At 40.8% G+C, this 22325-nt stretch overlaps 1 protein-coding gene across 4 annotated transcripts in view; it reads left to right on the top strand.

The window, feature by feature from the left end:
- Window positions 1-22325, top strand: part of RSBN1L (round spermatid basic protein 1 like) — an 89240-nt gene that overhangs the window by 6000 nt on the left and 60915 nt on the right. For all 4 annotated transcript variants that reach the window (XR_004645172.1, XM_034765902.1, XM_034765911.1 and 1 more), the window contains exon 2: window positions 11815-11931. Coding sequence is in view for 3 of the 4 variants with exons in the window: in XM_034765902.1 (XP_034621793.1) it covers window positions 11815-11931 (117 nt within the window). In the remaining variant the exon portion in view is untranslated. The remainder of the gene's footprint in view (window positions 1-11814; window positions 11932-22325) is intronic.

The following is a 22325-nucleotide window of genomic DNA, read 5'->3' as shown; positions in this document are numbered from 1 at the left end:
TTCTTTAAGGCAGCTGGGGCCTGTAGCATACCCCTACTGATTATAGCTGTTAAACATTTTTAAACGATTTATATAACGCAGGGCCAGTATATAAAGCTGAGTGTGTGTCACTCGATAAGTATATCAATTTCCAAACACAGAGGTCGTCATTAACAAGTCTTGGGTCAGTAATAACAAGACTGACAATGTGAATATGCAGCAAAAGAATGTATTTTAAGGAGATGGATTGTGATGTGTCTAAATCACAGGTCTGGGAATTAGGAGATTCAGATTCTGTATCCAGATATACAAGGGGCTCTGTGTTATCTTGGGCAAATCTTTTAATCTGTCCGTTTCCTCATTCTTGAAACGGGGATAGTATTTCCTCAGCACCTTGATATGAGGCTTAATTGATTTTTTTTTTTTTTTTTTGAGATCCTCCTGTTGAATGAACTGTTAAATTGCGTATTAATTTGTCCAAGACTGTTGCATAAAATTGGGGAAATTAGAGGCAGCAAAGTAAGGGACTATAAAATGAAAATGTAAAATAAGTCCTGGTCTTCTGTTCTACTAGCACTGACCATATTATGTTGCACTAAGCTATTTGAGTTATTAATTGGGTGAATAAAAGTGGGAATACATTTGTCTTGGTTTTTTTTTAAGTTTTTTTAACCTTAGAGTAGAAAATGGTATCTGAACTCTTCAAAAATAGCAAGTGACATGCATAAAACACTTTTCCTTCCTATACCTATTCCTCTACTGCTGAACCTAGTGTGAGTGTGGTGGTTCTTAAATCCACAGAAAAGAAAATGATTTCTTCACCCTCCAATAGGCCTCCTTCTCTCCCTTCCCTTCTACAGATCTCCTAATGTCATAGGAAGGGGATCCCTGCTTCTATAACCTTTGAGGGGGAGACAGTCAGAACAAGGAAGTGGAGGAAAGAGGTAGATGGGCACTGTTCCCGTCTTTGAGATTTGTGCACACAAGGAAGTTGCACTTTTCTTTTTCCAGCACAATCTGCCTTGTGTTCACACACAGATGAGCTTCTGTCTGCTTATCTTGCTAACTAAATTATTAAGCCACTTCAGAATTGACTTAACTCAGTTTTGTTGGAATTCAGTTGGTGTAAGCTCCATGTGGATGCATTGTCATTCTGATATAAGTAGTTCAATTCAATTATTTTTTTCCAATGGCTATCCCATGCTGCAATTGGTCACTGCTGAAATGACTTGTCTGGTTAATTATGCACACGCCACAGCTCCAGAGTCAGGGTCCCCTAGATAAGATATCCTGTGTCTTTGCCTCCTACCCACACCCTCAAATTTGTTGTTCTGGCATATGCCCATGTTGTCTCTTTGTGATTCAGACTCATTGCAAGGTCTGAGGCAGTTGTAGTCCCCGCTGCTTCCACATGGTCCTGTAAAGAGGTCCTTGGACTGAGTTTTGCCATGTGGAGAGAGGGCACATCCAATCTCATCTCCCCAACGGTCACTGGAATGCTAAGAGAAGAACAGGAGTACTTGTGGCACCTTAGAGACTAACAAATTTATTAGAGCATAAGCTTTCGTGGACTACAGCCCACTTCTTAGTGGAATGCTAAGGTGTACTAAATGAAGGAAGTGGGTTACTCCTAGGACATATCTCCGTGCCAGAGCAAAACCAAGGAGCGGCAGCGGAACTATAAAATACATGGGATAACAAGGCCTTTGGCAGTATGCGCACTACATGTGCGTGCTATGAGGGGTTGGATTTTTGTTTAAAGATTTCTTTAAGCCCACAGGATGGGAGAACCTCCAACAAGTTTTAGGTGGCCTCTTGGTTCTCAAGATGAGCCTTATGAAGTTCTGAAGTCTCTTTATGGAGAAAAAAATTCCAGTTGTGCACCTCTTAATGACTGGGCTACATTCTGATCAGTCTCTGAGGAAAAGGGCTAGGGAATAATGTTTTAAATTTAAAGTTTAGGGTTCTAGCAGCCCTCTGTTGGTTTAAGTAAGCATGACAGGGCTGACATTACCTGACATAATTCTAAAAAGAGAAATTTAATAACTTTTGATAGGCAGGGTTACTGTTCAGAATTATAGTAAAGGTACTGAATCACTGTTACAGGAGTCCAGTGAAGTAATTTTTCTTTTTTGCTGCAAATTGGCAAAACATTATAAAGAAACTAATTAGGATCCATTAGAAGACAGCAGGTAAATAAAGAACCAACTCTGTTTTTGTTTTTGTAGTGGAAAGAGACCGTCTGCTTCTGCTGTCCCCGGCAGGGTAGGTGGAGTCCTTCCACAGCACTTCCTTGGTCATGTGGCAGTTCTTCATTCCCTACTTCTGCTATTCCAGCTCTCTCAGAATTTTTGGTAGGCTTAACTTTTTTAGTGGGCTTCCCCAACAGAAATAGAAAAATGGAAATTGTTGGAGTTGCATTACTTCACTTTACATCTGCTGGGGATCCTGCTTGATATTCAGACTTTCCCACTGACTTTAGGAAAATATATCTTTATCTTTTTCACACTTAGTGGAATTGGGAGCATGCCTCTCTTCTACTTTTTTTTTTTTAATTTAACCCTTTCCCTTTATTCGGTTTGCTTTCGTTTCCTTCATATTCTATATGATGCTTCATGTGAACACTTCCTCACTCCCCTTTTCTTTCTTCAGTGAAGTAGGAATTGGTGGTCTTATTTCACTTTCAGAACATAGACAGTAGGAACTTCCTCAGACTTTTCCATTCCAGCTATCATTATAAACTTTTTGGAAGCTTCTGATCAGCTTTCTTACAAGTCATCCAGTATCTCATTAGATTGAGCAGTAGTGATCAATAGGATATATTTAAGTGCACATGAAGTGTGAGGGCAGTGGTGGAGATGGTGGAATTCTCTTGGAAGTTCCAGACATACAGAAGTTTAGTTTTGAACTATAAAACTAAAACTGAGAGAAGCTTCACTTGCTGAGAAAAATTGAGGGAGTTTATACTTCTCTTGAGGGCAAATCCTGTTCCTATTTTGTTCCCACAGAATATTCTTACAGGTTTTATTTTGTGAGGGGACAGGACATGGAGAGCATATATAGAAATGCACATTAGAATCCAGCTCTGCATGCTATTGTGCAGCAGAAACTTGGGCTGAGGTTGATTGCTGCTCTACAGAATAACTGATCATTCTTCTGCACATAGTTAAGATACAAGTGGCATAGTCCTTAGCCCCAAAACTGGAGTTGGTGGCCTTGTTTGCTGTGCTGATGCAATGTCCTGTTTTCCTCCTCTTCCAATCCTTGGCAGAACTCCCTAGTGCTCAGGCTGGGTTTGGGGCCTTACATTTGTAAATTCATACCTCTCTTTAGGCTGTTTCCTGCATATACAAATGCAGTTTTGGTTTTTTGAATATGTTTAGAAGGCCTTCTTTGGAACCATGAAGACTAAACCCTAATATCTTTTAGATGAAAACTTAAATTCTTCAGAAACTTACAGAAATGTAAGGAAGTCTTTCTTTGCCGTTCACGAGGGAAAATTTCCTTCTCTCCATTGGAAAGGAGATTTCTGGAATAACGTTTCCGATTCCAAGTTCTGTTCTTTCAGGATTTTGTTCTTCCCTGCTTAAAGGGACACCAGCCAAATCTTTCTGGCTGTTTGAATAAGAAGAAAATAACTCTTTCTGTATTCCAGAAATGCTGTGTTTTGTTTGCACACAAGTCTAGGAGGCCTGCTCTTGTGTGTTTGCCTGCACTTCAGATATGCAGGTGTCACAACCTATGAAGTAGTGTTCATAAACTGTTAAACATTCCTCTGTATCTACATAAATATCCATTTGAAATCCACTTATTTGGTTGAGATTTCACTTTTAAAAAGTATTAGTATTAAAATGAGGAGGGGCAGACGAAGACCAATATTCTACATTCACTCTTCTTAATTTTTTTCTAAGTGTAGCACAGTCAGTATTAGCAACATTGACTATCCTTTAACAGTAATTTGTAAATATTTTTTGCCTTATGACAGTTCTTTTTAAATCAAAGGGAGGAGGCAGAGGAAGAACACTTGGAATGTCATTTGTGATTGACTACTGATGTGGGTTACTATCTGGAAATCTAATGCAAAGCAGCTACAGCAGTGGTTCTCAAACTTTTGTACAGTTGACCCCTTTCACATAGCAAGCCTCAGTGTGAACCCCCTTAAATATATTTAAAAGTGTTTTTAATTTATAACACTATTATAAATGCAGGAGGCAAAGCGGGGTTTGGGGTGGAGGCTGACAGCTCGTGATCCCCCCATGTAATAACCTCACAATCCCCTGAGGGGTTCTGACCCCCAGTTTGAGAACCCCTGAGCTACAGCCTTTGACATTCTACAAGGTCCTAAAGCTTGTTGCTTCCAGTTCTAAACCAGACTGGTTAAACCTCTCTTGCATCTTCATAGGCTTAGGGATACGATATTCAAAATGTGGCTGCTACCATTGCATGTATTCTGCTTCCAAAACTGGGAATAATCTGACTGACTTGTTTTATGATCATTCATTTTAAAACACTATATGTATAGAAAGCCCCCAATAGACCTTAGGCTAAATTTGGTAATTCTGAACAGGATTGTCCTTCCCTCAGATTTCACGTTGCTGGAAGGCAAAATTAGAAAATTGTTGATAACAGCAAGATATACCTGGTTAGTAGATATTAATACTGGAAAATGCAGTAATTAAATTCGAAAGGCTGTTTATTGTACAAATGAGACTTACCCATTCCCTATCTTAACAAACAAACAAACAAAAGAAAAAAACACAAAGCCCACACCCATCTCTTCCCTTCCCTCTCCCCACCCCTTGAAATAAAAGCAAGCCTGTCTGATTTGGAGAGGGACTCTGCATTTCTCATTTCATTCTGAGTTCAGTAAATATTCCTCGGTTTGTATCTTGGGGTGGGAATGAAGATTTCCTTGCAGTGGGATTCTTTGTGTTGATCTAACAGCAGAGTATGCTGTTAAACAGTCATCATTTCTTGTTCTAGTTGATTGGATTTCAGTGGTAGGTGTAGTGTTTAGATAGTATATAAAATAGAGAATGTTAAACATAGTATGAAGCCTGTATCAACATGAATTTGAAACGCCTGCATTCTTCAAAAGTGGTGATCGTGCAAGTGTTATGCAGCTCCTCCAAACTAATACAACTGAAACCTTTATAGCCAGGGTGTTGTGGCATATACGAGATGCATATTTTACATTTTTTTTTTTTTTTTTTTAAATGTTCAAAAATAGTCTCTCTAAGCCCCACTGAAGTCTTTGGCTAGGAAGTGCTCATTTGATGCACCTCAACCATATGTCATTAGCTTGGGACTCGCTTCTAAATTTCTTCTCATCTTGGATACATTTGCAGCATTGTCTGTGACCAAGTTGTGTGCTAGACATTTAAATTTTTTTTTTCAGTTTGTTATAGCTTTTACTGCTACTTCTTGTAAGTATGCTGCTGTGTGTGCATTTTATGATGTATCAATTGTTTCTGTAAGGAAGACATTCTCTTCTGTTGTCGCACAAGCACATATAACAGGATAATTGTTGACCTTGCTCCACCCATCAAGACTCGGGTTAACAATTTCACCCTCTAGACATCTTGCACACTGCTTAATTTCTCTTTCATACACTTTATCCAGCAATTTGCCTGTGACATCTGCTCTGTTGGGTGGACAGTATCCTGGTCTTAATAACTGAACCATGTTAATGAAGTGTGGGTTCTCAATCATACAGAAAGGAGAGTTTGTTGCATAAGCAAACCGGGCAATTTTTTCATCAATTACCTCTCTTTGTAATCTGCTGGTTCTTATCCCAAATTTATGTATGGTTGTTTCTGGATGATGGAGATTTTTTTTCTTCTTTTTGCTTCAGGTGATATACTGTGGTCATGTGACATACATGATGTGACCTGAAACACTATCATTGGCAGATAACTTTGAAACTATAGAAAATGGTGGTGATCTTGAAGGTGGATAGTCTTCAGAATGCTGTAGGTTGAGGATGGATTCTCCTAAACAAAAGTCAATGCAGTTATTAATTATTATTACCATACTGCTCATTTAGTATTATTCCTTCCATTCACTGACACTCGGTACTGTTTTAAAGGGGAAATTGTAAAATGAAGATCAGCTTATTTCAGCTATTTATTTTTTATCACAACTGCATCTGAAATGATAGTACCATAGAGTAACAACTATATTTTTTGCTGAAACATGAGAATTCAAGAATAATCCAAAAGGAAGACCAGCAGTCCTTAAGAAAGAAGTATGAAATAAAGTTTGCCAATCTGAAGATCCTGCATGTTCAGACATGTGCCTTTCATCATCTTCAACGCAGCTTCCTCCTGAGAAGGAACACTTCTTGTGGTGATGTTTCATTCGGGCAACCAGGCCTTGCATTTCTTTGTTGCACTGTTTGCATTTTGCATGCATGCCTGTCTTACCCACAGGTAGAGGAACTTCATCAAAATATTCCCAAATTGGGTCTCTCTTATGGCCTGCTGCCATTATAGGTTTTCCCTTCTAGTGAGAGAATAGTATGGTAGATCTCAAATCAATGAAGGCTACACTCAGAAAGACGTCAAGACTTCTGGAATATGCTGCTTAAACAATTTCATTTTTGTTTCTACTGCCTGTCCCTCCCTTCTCACATTTCTGGACAAGGAGAAGAAGTCTGGAGAGATCTATTCCGCCCACAACAATTTATATTCATTGAACTTTTTGAAAATTTGCACTTTTAGTAAGAGGTAAGGGATTGACTCTGTGTACACAAATTTGCAGAGGGACAATAGGGTTGAGGTCTGTTATTTCTCACCTCTATATATTTATTGAAACACATTTTTGCTGTTAACAAGCATATTCTCTCTGGAGACACAAATTCACAGTTTAAGAACTGCAAAACTAAGCATCTCTGATAGTATCTTCTAGACTGAGCACTGAGTCCCATTGCGTAGATAGAAAGATTAATCTATACAGAAGCCCTGAAACACCATAAGATTGGGTCCCTAATCCATGAACTATTGTAACTCATTTACAAAACTTTTCTTAAACATTACATGAATATATTGTCTCATACTATAGAATTTTTATAATCCCTATTCCATGATGAGATACATTATAGCTCAAAGATATCTTAATTAAAACTATCTTTAGATAAATGTTCTTTTCCCTCAAAAAGGATTTTATCAAAAAAATCATTATTTTTTAAATCCACCCTGGTTAGGTTATTTGCGATCTGAAACTTTCTCTTTGTGATCAGCTGAGGTTAGCCCAGGTGCTTGAACTAAATCTTCAGGTGTTAACTCACTCATGGCATTGTGGGGGCAGGACACTTCTGGTGTTGGGTTTTTGGCTCTGGAGATTGCTCCCTCTTCAGATTTAATGAATCACTAGCTTACTGATATTCAGGATGGTCCAAGTGCTATTTTCTCAAGTAGGGAGGGGAGAGGGTGATTTGGTGGTTTTGTGGACAATGGTGTTTGTCCTTTGCAAGATGTAATTATGTTGTGTGTGTGTGTGAGAGTTGATTATACAGTATGTACTCTGAGCCTTAATGTATGGTGCATGTCTTTTAAAACAAAACAAAAAAACTTGTAAATATCTTGCTTAATATTACTTCACTAACATATCAACCCCCCTCAATCTCCACCTTCAAGAAACTGCTTAAAAGAAGATTGGGTATAGGTTTTTATTTGTGTCCTATTTTTTACATTTTAAATCCTTTCAGACTGTAATCTCTCTGCTGCTAAACTATGCTGTATATAGTGTACATCTGTGGTGCTTAATAAATGATTGAAAGTTTATTTTGACATTAGAGGTCAAGTTATGTAGCTGCACCAAAAGGCTCCTAACACTGGTTTTATAGATGCAGACAACAATCTATATACAGACTGCTGTCAGCCCCCTGCACCCTCACTTCATATACATTTGCAAAGTATGAATCATATGTGTTTGTGGAACACAGTTTGTGAACCCTCTGAGTTCAGGGTAGAATACCCATCTGTGGCTACTTTTAAGATTTCTAGAACAGTCTCCACTGATTTCCAGGTGAATCAGAAGAAGGTTGGCTAACGTCTTTCTTGGGTTCCTGCTGTTGGCCTTGAATTTTTCAGCCAGAATTTGATCCACTTATGCCAATATATTTTTAGATTACCCTATCAACATGTGGTTGAAATATATCCTAGAAGATTCTTATGATTAGCTTATATTTCTTTATAATTTGGAAGAATAAGCAAGAACCTTTATTCTTTTTCTTTTTCTGAGTGGAACCACATAATCTCAGCAGTTCTCTAGTGCTCTGTTTTTCAAAAGGGTTTTTAAAAAAAAAAAAAAAAAAAAAAAAGCTTAAAGGAGGGCACCCACTAAATATAATCTTAGATTTAATGGCTCTACTTTTATTTTTTTAAACGTCATTTGCTGTGTATTGGGTCTTATCTTGGTGAAGGAGTTATGCATGTCTTGATTAATAGCTGTTTTACATAAGTACTATGGTGCTTGAGTTTGTTTCTCTAAAAGTTTTAAATCAACTTAAATAACAATATTGTGAACTGTGGGCCATATCTCAATTTTGGCATAGTCTCAAAATTCCTTTGAATTTCATATTTGTTGAATTCAATATGTTGAATATGGAATGCAGCCTAAAATATCTCCAAAACTAGTTTCCATGTGAGTCCACTTTAAAATGTGGTACTTTTTCAAGGGGCCTCTTCACATACCCATTCTTGATGTGCCAGAGGACTTGGACTGGTGCTTTCATGTCCCCTGCCCCTACCTTTGTGGTTCTGAACATTTGAAGGGTGCATCTGTAAAAGGGACATTGCACACAGACTACCTCATTTCCTTACAACTGTGATAGCAGGTGGATCAGGAACCTTGCCAGGTCCTTGGAATTGGATTTACTGGACTAGATCACTTCCAGTGCTGCTGACGTCTTTAATTAGGCATTAGTTTTTTTTCTTTTTTAGGCTCAGGGTCTGATGCGTTTCCTACTGAACCCCAACCACCTTCACCTGGACCCCCTTCAGATTCCTATTACCATTGCACCAAGAACCCCTCCCCAACAAGCCCCTGTGCATCCAGATTCACCTCCTCCCCCCGCACCTGGATCCCCCCCACTGAGCTGCCTACACCCAGATTGCCCCACACAAAACCCTCTCAACTCCCACCTGAATCCCCCCACGCTAATCCCCTCCACTCTTGGGTCCTATCATGCTGAGCCTGCCTGCCCACACCTGATGCACCTGGCACAGAGAGGCAGGGCCCTGGGGTGTTTCTGGGGCAGGCCCAGTTCTTGCACTGTCAGGGTTTGGTTCAGCTCACTGCTGACTCTGTGTCCCAGGGGGAGCTGCACAGTGATCTCCCACCTCTGTGCAGCCAGTGGCCTATGCTCCCCAGTGCTAGGCTAGAACCTCCACATTTATTTCACAAATAAAATTTGTGGAATTTTTACAAATATTTTGGTGCAGAATTTTTAATTTTTTGGCACAGCACACCCTCAGGAGTATTAATGGAAAGTAACTTTTTCACTTGCTCTGTGTGCATTACCCTCACCCTCAGAAAGGACTATTAGAATTGCCTCCTTGCTATGCTGTTGAGGAAGTATTAGTGGCTAAACCTTCTGGCTTTGAAATGCATGGTTCCTTAAGTGCGGTGACAGCAGCTTCAGCTCTGACCTCACTGAGGGGGTTAAAAAGCCTGGTATGGTGTCAGTCACTATGAATCCACAAAGATTTACTCCTGGGGAAATTCTGCACCAAAAAACTCTGTGCACAATATTTTAAAATTCAGCATATTTTATTTATCAAAATAACACAATATAATCATACCAGTTTCAATTATTTTGGTCATTTATTTCAAAATACCTGTCAGCAAGTATGTCTGTAACAATACAGACCAAAAAAAATTCTGGTAATTTTTTTTTTTTTTTTTTTGACAAATAGATTCCTTACTAGGCATATTAATATAGAACTGTGTAATTCATTTAAATTACAATACAGAACTGTATTTCCTGCACTCATCAGAAACCATGCAGAGGCTTGGGTGGGGGGGGGTCAGGGGAAGCAGAGGAGCTGAGGTAGAGGGAAGGAGCTTGGAGTGAACTTGAAGGGTTGTTGGATGTGGGTTTGAGAAGTACGGAACAGGTTTCTTGGGGGGATGGGCGGTATTGTTAAGGAGTTGGGGAGCCTCCCCCATGCAGTACCTGGCTGACCCCAAGCCTCTCCCATTCAATCAGACACATCTACCCTGTCTCCAAACCCCCCCACCATCCTCAGGGGTCTCTGCAGCCTCCTCCTCCCCCCCCCATCCCCATGTGGCCTTGCATCCCCACTCCCATTCAACCCCTGGCTCAATGCTGTCACCCCACTAGCACCTGAGCCTGTACCCCAGTCTGTCCACCCCAGCCATTCTGAACCCCAGTCTGTGATCCCCAGCAGCTCTGTGTGCCCCACTCTGTCTGTCCTAACCTGGCTCTGTGGGCAGGGTGCTGTGATGAACAACTTCTCCTGAGGGAATTCTGTGCACAAGCACAGAATTCCCCATTTTCCCTCCCTTCCCCTGAAAATACATTCTGCCCAAGAGGTACGGCAGTTCCAACTTTTCCCACCAGAGTCCGCTGTGGTACCAGAACCGCCAGCTGCGTTCATGCTGCCGGTGGTTCTGGTACCACAGCAGACTCTGGTGGGTAAAAGGTGGAACTGCAGCACTTCTTGGGCAGAATGTCTGTCTTTTCTGCGGGGGGAGAATTCTGCACATGCACAGTGATGCAGAATTCCTCGAGGAATAAAGATTGCATTTGACTGAGCGTAAATGCTTAGCCCTGAGAGTTGGCCTCTGCTGAAAGAGCCAGTCCTCAAGAGCATACACCTATGGATCCAGTACTTACTGTTCCATGTAATGAAGTGCAAAAACTTACTTATATGGCTCAGTCTTCAGAAGTCAGAGCCATGGCAAATGGTGATAAAACCCAGACTGAATTTAAAAGAGGGAAAACTAAAACTGAATATTGAGACAATCTTCCAGGTAAGCATTATTAGGTTGTGGAAAAGTGGTGGAAGCCCTAATGCTTGGGACGCTTAAAATTTAAAAAGAATTCTTGTTGTGCCAATACAATATTGCAAAAGGAGAGGCCTAGCTGCCCTGATATTTCTCTTCCATTTCCATCTGAAACTAATATCTAATTCTAATTGCTGATTATGCTACACTGCAACCAGGGCATTCCATGTAAAAGATCTTGCATCTCCAGATTTGGCTGGAGTGTTAGTTTCAAACAGGTCAGCAGTAGTGACAAATGTAAAACCAACTCGAATCTTTCCAGTATCCTTTGAAGTTTCATTTGCAACACGGCGTATTCAGGTTTAGGATATTTAGAGGATGTTTTGGTGCAGAGTTGCTGTTGTGGACATGCCTGTAGGAAAATGCAAATTCCAATTTTTCTTTCGGATTTCTTTGGAGGATAAGAAATAGACAAAATATTTAATGAACCTGTGAACTTCAAGAAATCAAATCTACTTGCAATGAAAATAAACATAGCCAGAAGTACTGACTTGTGATGAATATGCATAAACTGTTTTAACCACTGATACAGTACCAGAGTGTATAAAAGGTTGTGTACAGTTGGTTCAACAGAACCAGAAAACAGAAGTTCAGCATAACTGGACAAACGTTCAATATTGTACAACAGATATGAGATACTTGTAAATGTTTGATTGTCCAAGTCCTGTGATTTAAATATCTCTTCCTTTCACACTCCCTCCCCAAACTGATTAGACCCTTTGTGTAGTATGGAATATATGTGTGACAATTTCATGTGAAACTCTTCTGTTCCTGCTCAGTCTTAAAATGTTTCCCTTTCAGATCAAATCAAAGACAAAATTAAAGAGAGGGACAGAGAGAAGCAGAAAGAAAAGAAGAAACATAAAATAATGAATGAGATCAAGAAAGAGAATGGTGAGGTCACATTATTGCAGAAAGGTAGGTTCAAACGAAATAGCAGTGTTCATCAGTAATGTGTTAATATCTAAAATAATTGTACATTTCTAGTGAATGCTGAATTTTAGTGGCACTTTTCATATTTTAATTAAAAGCCCATTTTCCAGATGTTTGTAATGAGGCAGTGTAAATGTTGCAAATTGAAAACTGAAAATCTGCTTTTGTCATGTGTTATTAAATAGGAAACAAGTATTTTCTCCCTGCTATCATAGTTTAGATGCCCCATACATCATACTTTGCAACATCTTATGCAGTCTCACAAATAACTGACTCTTACTTGCCATTGGATTACATTTGTTTCCCTCCATGGGCTTCATATAGAGGTAAAAGGCTGTTTTCTTCCAGTTATTTCTGATAATGTAGAAGAGATTTCTAATGGTGATCTGAAGACTGGGTTCAAAGCCTCCTTATGACCCATTTGGGGGAGGGAGGGGAGAGGGCGGCGTTCTTTCTAAATTGTTTTGATGACTTTGAAATTAAAATAATTTCAAAAGTTACAATTAAAGTGTAAAGCCATCATATTTAGATACAAACTTAGATGCTGCGTAAATATTTGTTGCATTTTTAGTGTTTTGTATTGTGGTTAATGGGAGCGGTTCCTTTTAGAGGGACTGGATACCTCAGGGCATTGCTAGTGAGCTACAAAGCCTTTCACAGGTAAATCATCAGATGAATCCAGCCTACCTCAGTAGGGATTAAAACAGGGGTCAGCAACCTCTGACACGCGGCTGGCCAAGGTAAGCACCCTGGCGGGCCGGGCCAGTTTATTTACCTGCTGACGCGGCAGGTTCGGCCAATTGCGGCCCCCATTAGCCGCGGTTTGCCATCCCAGGCCAATAGGGGCGGCAGGAAGCCGCGGCCAGCACATCCCTTGCCCGCGCCGCTTCCCACCGCCCCTATTGGCCTGGGACTGTGAACTGCGGCCAATGGGGACCATGATTGGCTGAACCTGCCGCGTCAGCAGGTAAATAAACTGGCCCGGCCCGCCAGGGTGCTTACCTTGGCCAGCCGCGTGCCAGAGGTTGCTGACCCCTGGATTAAAAGTTGCTCCCATTTAATGGCTGTTTTGTGATCTCTATACAAGATGAGTTTGGTGGGTCTCAGTTCCAGCCCCGACATGACAAATTCACTAACAGATTTGCACTAATTAGCAGATTCAACATAAGCAGAGATCTGCATGGGCCATAGAGACTAAACTTCTCTGTTACTCCTAAAAGTTCCTAATTTCTTCCATATCAGAATGAAGCATGCTGGGAGGGCAATGTCAGTGGGAAGCTTGCCGTGCTTGAGTCTTGTAAATGAACAGCATGACAACCCTGATAAATGAAGTCCTCTGATATCTTTCTCCATCATTGAATCATTTTCTTTAAGATGAAATTGGTGGTTATATGGAAATTAGCTTATTAAAACCTAGCTGTGAGTTTCATTGTGATGTTTCTGTTTTTGGAGAGTGGCATGAGGTTCTAATCGTGCGGAAAGAATGCTCTGCCAGCCAGCGAAACCTTTTTTGCTCCTTAGTAACTCAGGGAACTGACGGAACTCCCGTAGTTGCATACAAATAGTTCTCCTTTGAGGATTAGATTTGGCACTGGGGAAGGGGGTGGATTTTTTTTTTTTTTTTTTTAAGTATAATTAAGAAATTCTAATCATGCTTTTCTAGCAGGTTTGCAGAGCTTAATGAAGTTCTGCTCTTTTTATGAAGCCACGTGGTTCAACATGGTGTGGTTCAGTTTTTGTAGCCTTGTAGCAGCTATTCTTAAATCCTGTTTTCATGTTTTGTGTTGGTGCATTCTTGGAAAATTTGGTCAGCTTTTCCCATATTGGTTGTTACTTTCTTCAACCAGGAGGGAGAGGGAATTCCAAACACGACAAAGGTCATGAAATAAAGAGTGAATTACACTATTACTGTGGTGTTTTTTTGTTTTTTGTTTTAAGCATATTTATTCCTCAGGCAAAAAGCTATATATGCTTCCCATAATAAAAGCTTGCAATTCTACAAGTTAAAATCGCTGATAGTTCCCAATCTGATTAGGCCTGCTACGCTTTTGTATCTGACTGTAGGTATTGGTACACTGTCTAAGAAATTTTTGGTTTTTGCAACACATAGGCTGAAAAACTAATAGGCTATCCAGCGACAGGGGATTCGGCACGCTCGCTTTACCCCTCTTGTTGTTTACCAATGACTGTACATATTCCCATCCATCTAGAATTTCTAGACACTTATTATTCTCTAGTAGGCATAATAGAAACTCTAGCATTCTCATCATTTTCTTTTTATAGAATAAACTTCTTCACTAATGGATTAAAATTAGAGTTTAACTTCTAGTATTAAACTTTCACTTGTTATAGTCCTGTAAATATTTGAGTGGTGTAAGCTTAAAAATGAGCAGGTGGTGGGTGGATTTTTATAGGGCTTAAAAAAAAATGTTTTCCAGACCCTGGCTATGTGGGATTGTGAAGTAACCGAATAGCAGCCAAAAGCTACTTCCTTTCCATTCTCCTCTTCCCTCCCCCAACCAGGGAGCAGTGTGCAGAGGTATCTATAGCCTCCCCTGCAAGGTGTAGCCAGAACTAGACACCCAGGTAGGAGCCACATGCCCAAGCAGAGTATCTCACAGCTGATTACAGTACGTAGACAGATCTGCCTCCTGATCCAGAGCAAGCAGCACCAGGCTAGCAACCCAACCGAAACCTTCCATAGGGTCGAGGACCAAAAGCAGCCAGGTAGACCCACCAGAGTTTCCTTTTATTTAATTTTAAAAGATATCCTATCTCCTAGAACTGGAAGGGACCTTGAAAGGTCATTGAGTCCAGCCCCCAGCCTTCACTAGAAGGACCAAGTACTGATTTTGCCCCAGATCCCTAAGTGGCCCCCTCAAGGATTGGAAATCATAACCCTGGGTTTAGGAGGCCAATGCTCAAACCACTGAACTATCCCTCCCCCATCTCTCTTGGATGTTAACTCTGGTAAGATGCCAAAACCACCCGGGAGTGTTGCAGTTCCTAAAGTTTGTTCCTCCATGTTGCAGCTTTGTCAGTCTTAAGATCTGGTGTTAAGGGAATATGCTGCCATTTATGTATCTAAGGATATGTATATTCACCAAGCATGCAGATTAGGGTACTGGGTTATTTGCATAAAACTGCAGGAATTTTGAATCTCCAACCTTAACAGGTATGGACATGCTAGTGCAGCTCTGTGTGCAGCATGGGGAGCAGTACAAGCTGAGAGATCCTGCTGTACAGAGAATTGGAAGAAAGGAGGGAGGACTGGTCGAGTGGCCATAGCAAGGGTTCTGTCAGCACTGCAAAGAGTACTGAACTAGTTGCTGGAAGGAATCCATGTGCCATTTTAGGGTTCAGGCAGTGGCAAAAACTGTTAGCTGCTATGGTTGCAAATAATTTTAACTGAAGGTAGAGAAGGCATGTTAAAAGTTGTAGTGCAGAGAGAGGAGCCTTTTCTCACTGAACACATACATGTATGTATACACAGATTAAATGCAAATTATATTTTTTAATGTTCCTGTGTTAATATGCTGCTTCCCTGATAACTCATTCTTGTAATGATATATTTCCAGCCAAATAATGGAAGCAAAATTATAATCTTGCCCTACCTTGTTCCTGTTCCACATTGAAATGTGAATTCAAGCTTTCTTTGTAGCTGCAATTTTGCATACTTACGGATGGAAATATCAGAAAATTGTAGGACTGAAAGGGACCTTGAGAGGTCTTCTAGTCCCGTCCTCGGCACTCAAGGCAGGACTAAGTATTATCTAGACCATCCCTGACAGATGACTGTCTAACCTGCTTGTAAAAACTTCCAGTGATGGAGATCCCACAACCTCCAAGGCAGTTTATTCCAGTGTTTAACTACCCTGATGTTTTTCCGAATGCCCAACCTAAACCTCCATTGCTCCAATTTAAGCCCATTGCTTCTTGTCTCAGCCTCAGAGGTTAAGGAGAACAATTTTTCTCTCTCCTCCTTGTAAGAACCTTCTAAAGTACTTGAAAACTGTCATGTACTCACACTCACACTCTCTACTCTTCTCCAGACTAAACAAAACCAATTTTTTTTTCAGTCTTTCCTCATAGGTCACATTTTGTAGACCTTTAATAATTTTGTTGCTCTCCTCTGTACTTTCTCCAGTTTGTCCACATATTTCCTGAAATGTGGTGCCAGAACTAGATACACTACTCCAGCTGAGGCCTAATCAGAATGGAGTAGAGTGGAGAGTTACTCCTCCTGTCTTGCTTACAGCACTTCATGCTGGGATATATTAGCAGATGTTTGCTGCCTTTCTCCCCCCCCCCCCCCCCCAAACAGTGTTACACTGTTGAGTCATATTTACCTTGTTATCCACTATGACCCTCAGATCCCTTTCTGTAGTATTCCTTCCAAGGCAGTCATTTTCCATTTTGCATGTATGCAACTGATTGTTCCTTCCTAAGTGGAGTACTTTGCATTTGTCCTTATTGAGTTTCATCCTATTTACTTCAGATCATTTCTCCAGTTTGTCCACATCATTTTGAATTTTAATCCTGTCCTCCAGAGCTCTTGCAACCACTCCCAGCTTGGTATTGTCCGCAAACTTTATAAGTGTAGTCTTTCTGACATTATCTAAATCATTGATGAAGATATTGAACAAGAGAGGATCTAGGACCGATCACTGTGGGACCCCAACGGTTTTCCAACCAGTTATGCAGCCACCATCTAGGTTGTATTTGCCTACTTTGTTTATGAGAAGGTCATGCAAGATAGTATCAAAAGCCTTACTAAAGTCAAGATGCAACATATTTATTGCTTCTCCCCTATCCACAAAGCTTGTTAACCTGTCAAAGAAAGCTATTAGGTTGGTTTGACATGATTTGTTCTTGACATATCCATGCTGACTGTTACTTTCACCTTATTATCGTCTAGGTGCTTGCAAATTGATTGCTAAATTTTTTTGCCCCATTATCTTTTTGGGTACTGATGATAAACTGACTGGTCTATAATTCCCCAGTTGTCCTGATTCCCCTTTTTATAGATTGGCTCTGTTTGCCCTTTTCCAGTCTTCTGGAATCTGTCCCGTCTGTCATGACTTCTTGAAGATAATTACTATCTCCTCAGTCAGGTCCTTGTAGGCTGGGATGTATTTCATCAGGCCCTGGTGACTTGAAGACATCTTACTTGTCCAAGTAATTTTTTAACTTTTTCTTTCCCTGTTTTAGCCTTAGATCCTATTTCATTTTCATTGGTGTTCACTGTGTTAGACATCAAATCGCTACTAAACTTTTTGGTGAAAAAAGGGATAAGCCAGGTCTCCCAGAATAACCGGACCAACCTCCACACTATTAGTGTCCACAGTACTCCTGAGGGCAAACAGTTTTCTCCATTTATTTAAATAGGATTGAGTTATGAAAGATTCAGGCATTGTGGACCCTCCTAGACCATATTATATATAATGTGTGACAATCTTGTTCATTGATTGTTCTAGGAATTCTGAATGAGTCCTTTGGCCCATACAACTCCATAGAGGGCTATTTTAATACACAGGTGAATTTTCACATCTCTCTGCTTCATATTTCTGGGCCCCCCAATGTGGGAGGGTTTTGTGTATATACTCTTGACTCTGATCATATAAATATGGATTAGAGCAGCCAGAGATGGAAATGATCTATTTTAGAGGGTAGTCTGTTGCTTTCTGCTATTTGTCTGGATGGAAATTAGATTTCTCTTAATCTCAATTTAAAAAAAAAAAAAAAGTATTAAGATTTTTTTTCCCAGTGTGTTGACCAGCATTCTCCCTGATAGATGCCTCTAATATCTGAGGTTGCAAGCTATTTCCTTTGTACACTGGAATAATCTCATTAGAAAATGTTTCAACTAAGATGTTACACGTAATATGCACATAGTGTATGTAGTGTTCTCTAAGGATATCCTATGGTCTGTTGCTTTGCTGCTGAGCAGTGTGCATCCTAAGATTGTTTTTGCTGTAAATGTGGAAAGTACCAATTTAAAAAAACACCAAAACCGTCCCATACTTCCTTTCTGGGCTGGCTCATGCCATTTTTCTGTTTGTCGTCAGCCTGGACCCAACTTGCTCTGTACCTCTATGGTGACAACTGTGAATATGCACAGGCTGCTTCAGTTGTATTACAGCACTTGGAGCCAGATTAATTCTGTATTGGACTTTGTGTGTCACACCACCAAGCTGATGTGGGAGCAGGAAAATATTCTATGGCAGCAGCAGCTCCTCTAGCAGCAGGAAGATATTCTGCAGTGGTGGCAGCAGGACAAGGTAGAAGAACTGGAGGATGCCAAGATGTTGGAATAAGAGGACCAGTTCCTGGATCATCTACCTAGTATTTTGTGTCATTTCTGGGACAGGAAATCCAGTGTGGATTGGTGGGAGAAGATGGTTCTGCAGTGCTCGAATGACCAGCAGTGACAAGAAAATTTTAGAGCAGGGAGGGTTACCTTTTTTGAGACCAGTATAGAACTGACCCAGGAGCTTCAGGGACAGCATACCAAGGTGCGCTGCCCCATATTATCTGTGAAGAGACAGGTTGGCATTGGCATCTGGCAGTTGACCACTTCAGAATGTTACCGGTCTGTAGCCAACCAATTCAGTGAGGGGAAATCAACTGTTGGGACTGTTCTCATGCAGGTTTGCTAAGCCATTAAGATGCTGTCTAACCAGTTCAGGAAGCTTAGTAATGCTCAGAGATTATTGATGCTTTGCATGCATGAAGTTCCTAAACTGAATTGGGCACATGGTTCCATCAATTGCCCCATCATTTCCCCCCAATCCCTTCCCTCCCGTCTGCCATGGTGCAGCATTTATAAACAGAGGATTATTTCTTCATGGCACTTCAGGAACTGGTGGACCACCATGGTAGGTTTACAGACATAAATGCAGGGTGATCTAAAAGAGTCCACGATGCTTGGATCTTTCAGAACTATTTGCCCCCCAGGAGTAATGTGGACACTAATGGTGTGGAGGTTGGTCTGGTTAATCTGGGAGATCTGGCTTATCCCCGGAAGCCTTGGCTAATGAAGCCATACGTAAGTTGCTTGGACAGAAGGAAGGAACATTTTAATTATCACCTGAGTAGTTGCTGGTTGGTAGTCAAGTGTGCATTTGGCCATTTGAAAGGCAGATGGTATTGTTTGTGGAATAGGTTGGAAGCAGCAGAAAAAGATTTTCTAACCATTGTAATTGCATGTTTTGTTTTTGGACAATATTTGAGAGAGCCAGAGGAAAGCCTTACTGATGGATGGGAGACTGAGGTGTGAAGACTTGCTCTGAGGTCTAAGCAGACAGCAGGGGTTCCACAGAGAACATAAACACCCTACTGTTTGTATTTTAGTCACATGCCTGAACATGTTAGCCTGGGGGGATGGGGTGGGTGGTGAGATGCAGACATGAACACGAGGGAACATTGTGTGCATGTTTTGAAGTTTAATGTTCCTTATGTGCCGTTGTAAAACGTTGTGAATTATTTCAGTTTTATTTCAAGGATTCTTTATTTTAAATGCAGTGATGACTCTGCCTGTATTGTAAATGGTTTTATTATGAAACAATAAAAATTATAAAATTTTAATGAAACCAATGGAAAAATAATATCTTTGGTTAGTTAAATGTTTCTAAATACAATATTAACCAACTGTACATAAGTGTTTAATTACCGCAACAATGCAAACAGAATTCAAAGTGCAACAGTAAGGACATTTCAAATACCACAGTTTGGTGAGGGAGATAAGTGACTGTAAGCCTTGCCTCTGGCTCTTGTTGGCTTGCATTCTGGGACTGAGTGCCTCTGCTCAAAATTTTCAGGGTTGCTGCAAGGCTTAAGAGCTGGACTTCCAGGTGCAAGTGTTCTTTGTGCCCAAAAGTTGGATCTGTGGTGAATGATCACAGCTGCTGGGAGCACTGCTGTGGGGATGAAGAGGTTAGGAGTTGCTGCTGGTCCCAATGGAAAGCAGTGTCCAAGTGCTGAAGGACATGGCTGGGTCCCAAATTACGGGAATGCAGGGCCTGCTGCCCTATCAGGAGCACGTTTTGCAGGAGGGCATTCTGGCTCAGGATAGTGTCCATGAGTTGCCTCTGCATCTGTCTTTTCCATGCTCTCTTTGAGCATGGTGATTCTGTCCTTAGCCGCTGCCATGATCTCCTGAAATAAGTGCATTTCTCTGTCCTTCTGATTCTTCATGTAAAGCCTCCGCCTCTCGGCAGCCTGGCTTTCCTCTGTGACTGTGGAATGAATTCTGCAAACATGTTGTCCCTAATCGCCGTCTTTCTCCCCCTCAGATTGGCCAGCCTGTCAGTAGTATATAGGGACTTTGTCCTTTGATTGTCTGGCTGTTGCAGGTGCTATGGCTTTGGGAGTGGGGGGGGGGGGGTGGGGGGGGGGGAACCTTAGCTTACTTTGTTTGGGATATGAACAACAAGCACCATGATTTAAGCATGTCTGTGATCTTACTGCGACACTTCCCATTCTTGGAAGAAATTCAGAGATCTAAGTGGTCAGCATGTAATTGGATTTCAGTGTGCTGTCTGCTTCCATGCTGTTAGGGGTGAGGGTGGCTCCAGGTTTATGTTTGTGTGCTGGAAGTGCTGTTATGATGTCATAGGTGTAAAGAGAGGGGTTATGGGGTTCTTGGGAGGTGAGCTGGATTGTAATTCCCTCCACATCTAGGCTGTCCTCATTCTCAATGACATTATGCTGAGGTGGATGACTAGGAGGTAGAAAGTGGTTTTATTCAGAAAGGCAAAGGGCAGACCAGCAAGATATGCTGTGAAGTTATTTACCAGGATGATTTCCCCCCCAACCCCACAAAAGCGCTGTAGGAGTGGAAGGAGCTTGCAAGCTATATGGGTGGCTTGAGCATGTGGCTATTCTTAATGTGCAAAACAAAATAGAGTTATTTCTCCATGTCTGCAGAGGAGATATCTCAGAGCTTAAGACTGAGAATATGCAGCGAAGAATAGATAGGGTCCTACAATGACTGTCAGCTACAGTGTGTGTTACAGGGCATTGAACTTCAGTGGGGAGCACTTTAGTGGTGCTTTCAGGCCAGGCTAGCTGGGGGCATAGGATAGAGCTCAGTGCTGCTTTCAGTCTGATTGGTAGCTTATCCCATATGTTGTGAGGACACAGGCTACATGACTTGGGCACTGATAGTCCTCCAGAACCTTTCCACAATTTCCCCCTCCCCTTTCCGTGTGCCAGGAATGACGTACAAGTTTTCCCACAACTCACTGGGAAGGAAGCATAGAGTGGCTGACTTTTTTCTACAGTGTAAAGAACAATGAGACGCCCTCAGGAGTCCTAGCAACACACATCATTGAATGCAGCACCAGTGAGGACACTAACATGGGAATGGTTTGCAGCGTGTCTACTCATACCTGAGCTATGCTAACCTGGGTGCTGGTCATCCAAGTTGACTCTGCAGTGAACACATACCTTTAGCTTTTTGATGTGTGTTCAGTGAGTGTGAATGCCAGTGGCATATCCTTGAGTGGGCCCTACATTTTCCATGTTTGAAATTTGAATTTTTTAAATAAAAATCAAGTTTAACTTGGAATTTAAGCCTTTTATAGTTTAACTGTTCATCTTGCTTTGATTCAGAATAGTAAAACAGAATTGATATCGGAATGTAATTTGCTTTAGATTGCTGTGTAATCTCTTCATCAAACTGCTTATGCACTATGCCCTAGAAGCACTCTTACTTGCTCTCTTGGGGAAGTAAAAATCAACTTAACTTTTCAACTTAAGTGTTCTTTAAGAAATGCCTGATTTAAGATTCTGTGCAACATTGATTTGGCCCCATTGTGCATAATATGCATTACAATGCAGTCTTTAGTTGCATGATCATACGCTACTTTTTACCACGGGATCCCTGTCTCATTCAGTGCATTGGAAGGGCACACAAGAGGGCCAGGATTAATCCGGAACACAATCTTAAATTTGGCATTTCTAAATTTCAAAAATTTGATTTTGCAACCTAAATAACTTTCTTTTTAATGTTGCTTTTTTATATATAGTAAGATAGTGACCCATATGATTATAGTGGGATTCATGGATCTTCCATACAGGAATTTGGGCTATTAAGTAAAGTGCAAGATTTGCTTTCAGAGTAAAAGTGAAGCACAATGCTTGATTAAAACTAACATGTATGTAGTGTAAAAAACAAACAAAAAACTTGTTCTGCATTGTTAAGCTGTTTCTAAAGGTAACTTTAGTGAAGAATAAGACCAGTGTAAGAATGCAGGGAGCTTTAAGAAAATCTTCCTTTCTTAAAGGGAGGCTGTCAATGTGAAAGATTAAAGAAGACTAACTTTAAAGTACCCAGTTCTTTAATTGTGCAGCCTCTCAGTAAAGCCCAGAAACTT

This window comes from Trachemys scripta, chromosome 1 (assembly GCF_013100865.1).
Source record: "Trachemys scripta elegans isolate TJP31775 chromosome 1, CAS_Tse_1.0, whole genome shotgun sequence".
Taxonomy (NCBI): Eukaryota; Metazoa; Chordata; order Testudines; family Emydidae; genus Trachemys; species Trachemys scripta.
Note: the sequence above shows the minus strand (reverse complement) of the source record. Positions and strands in the feature narration are given on the sequence as shown.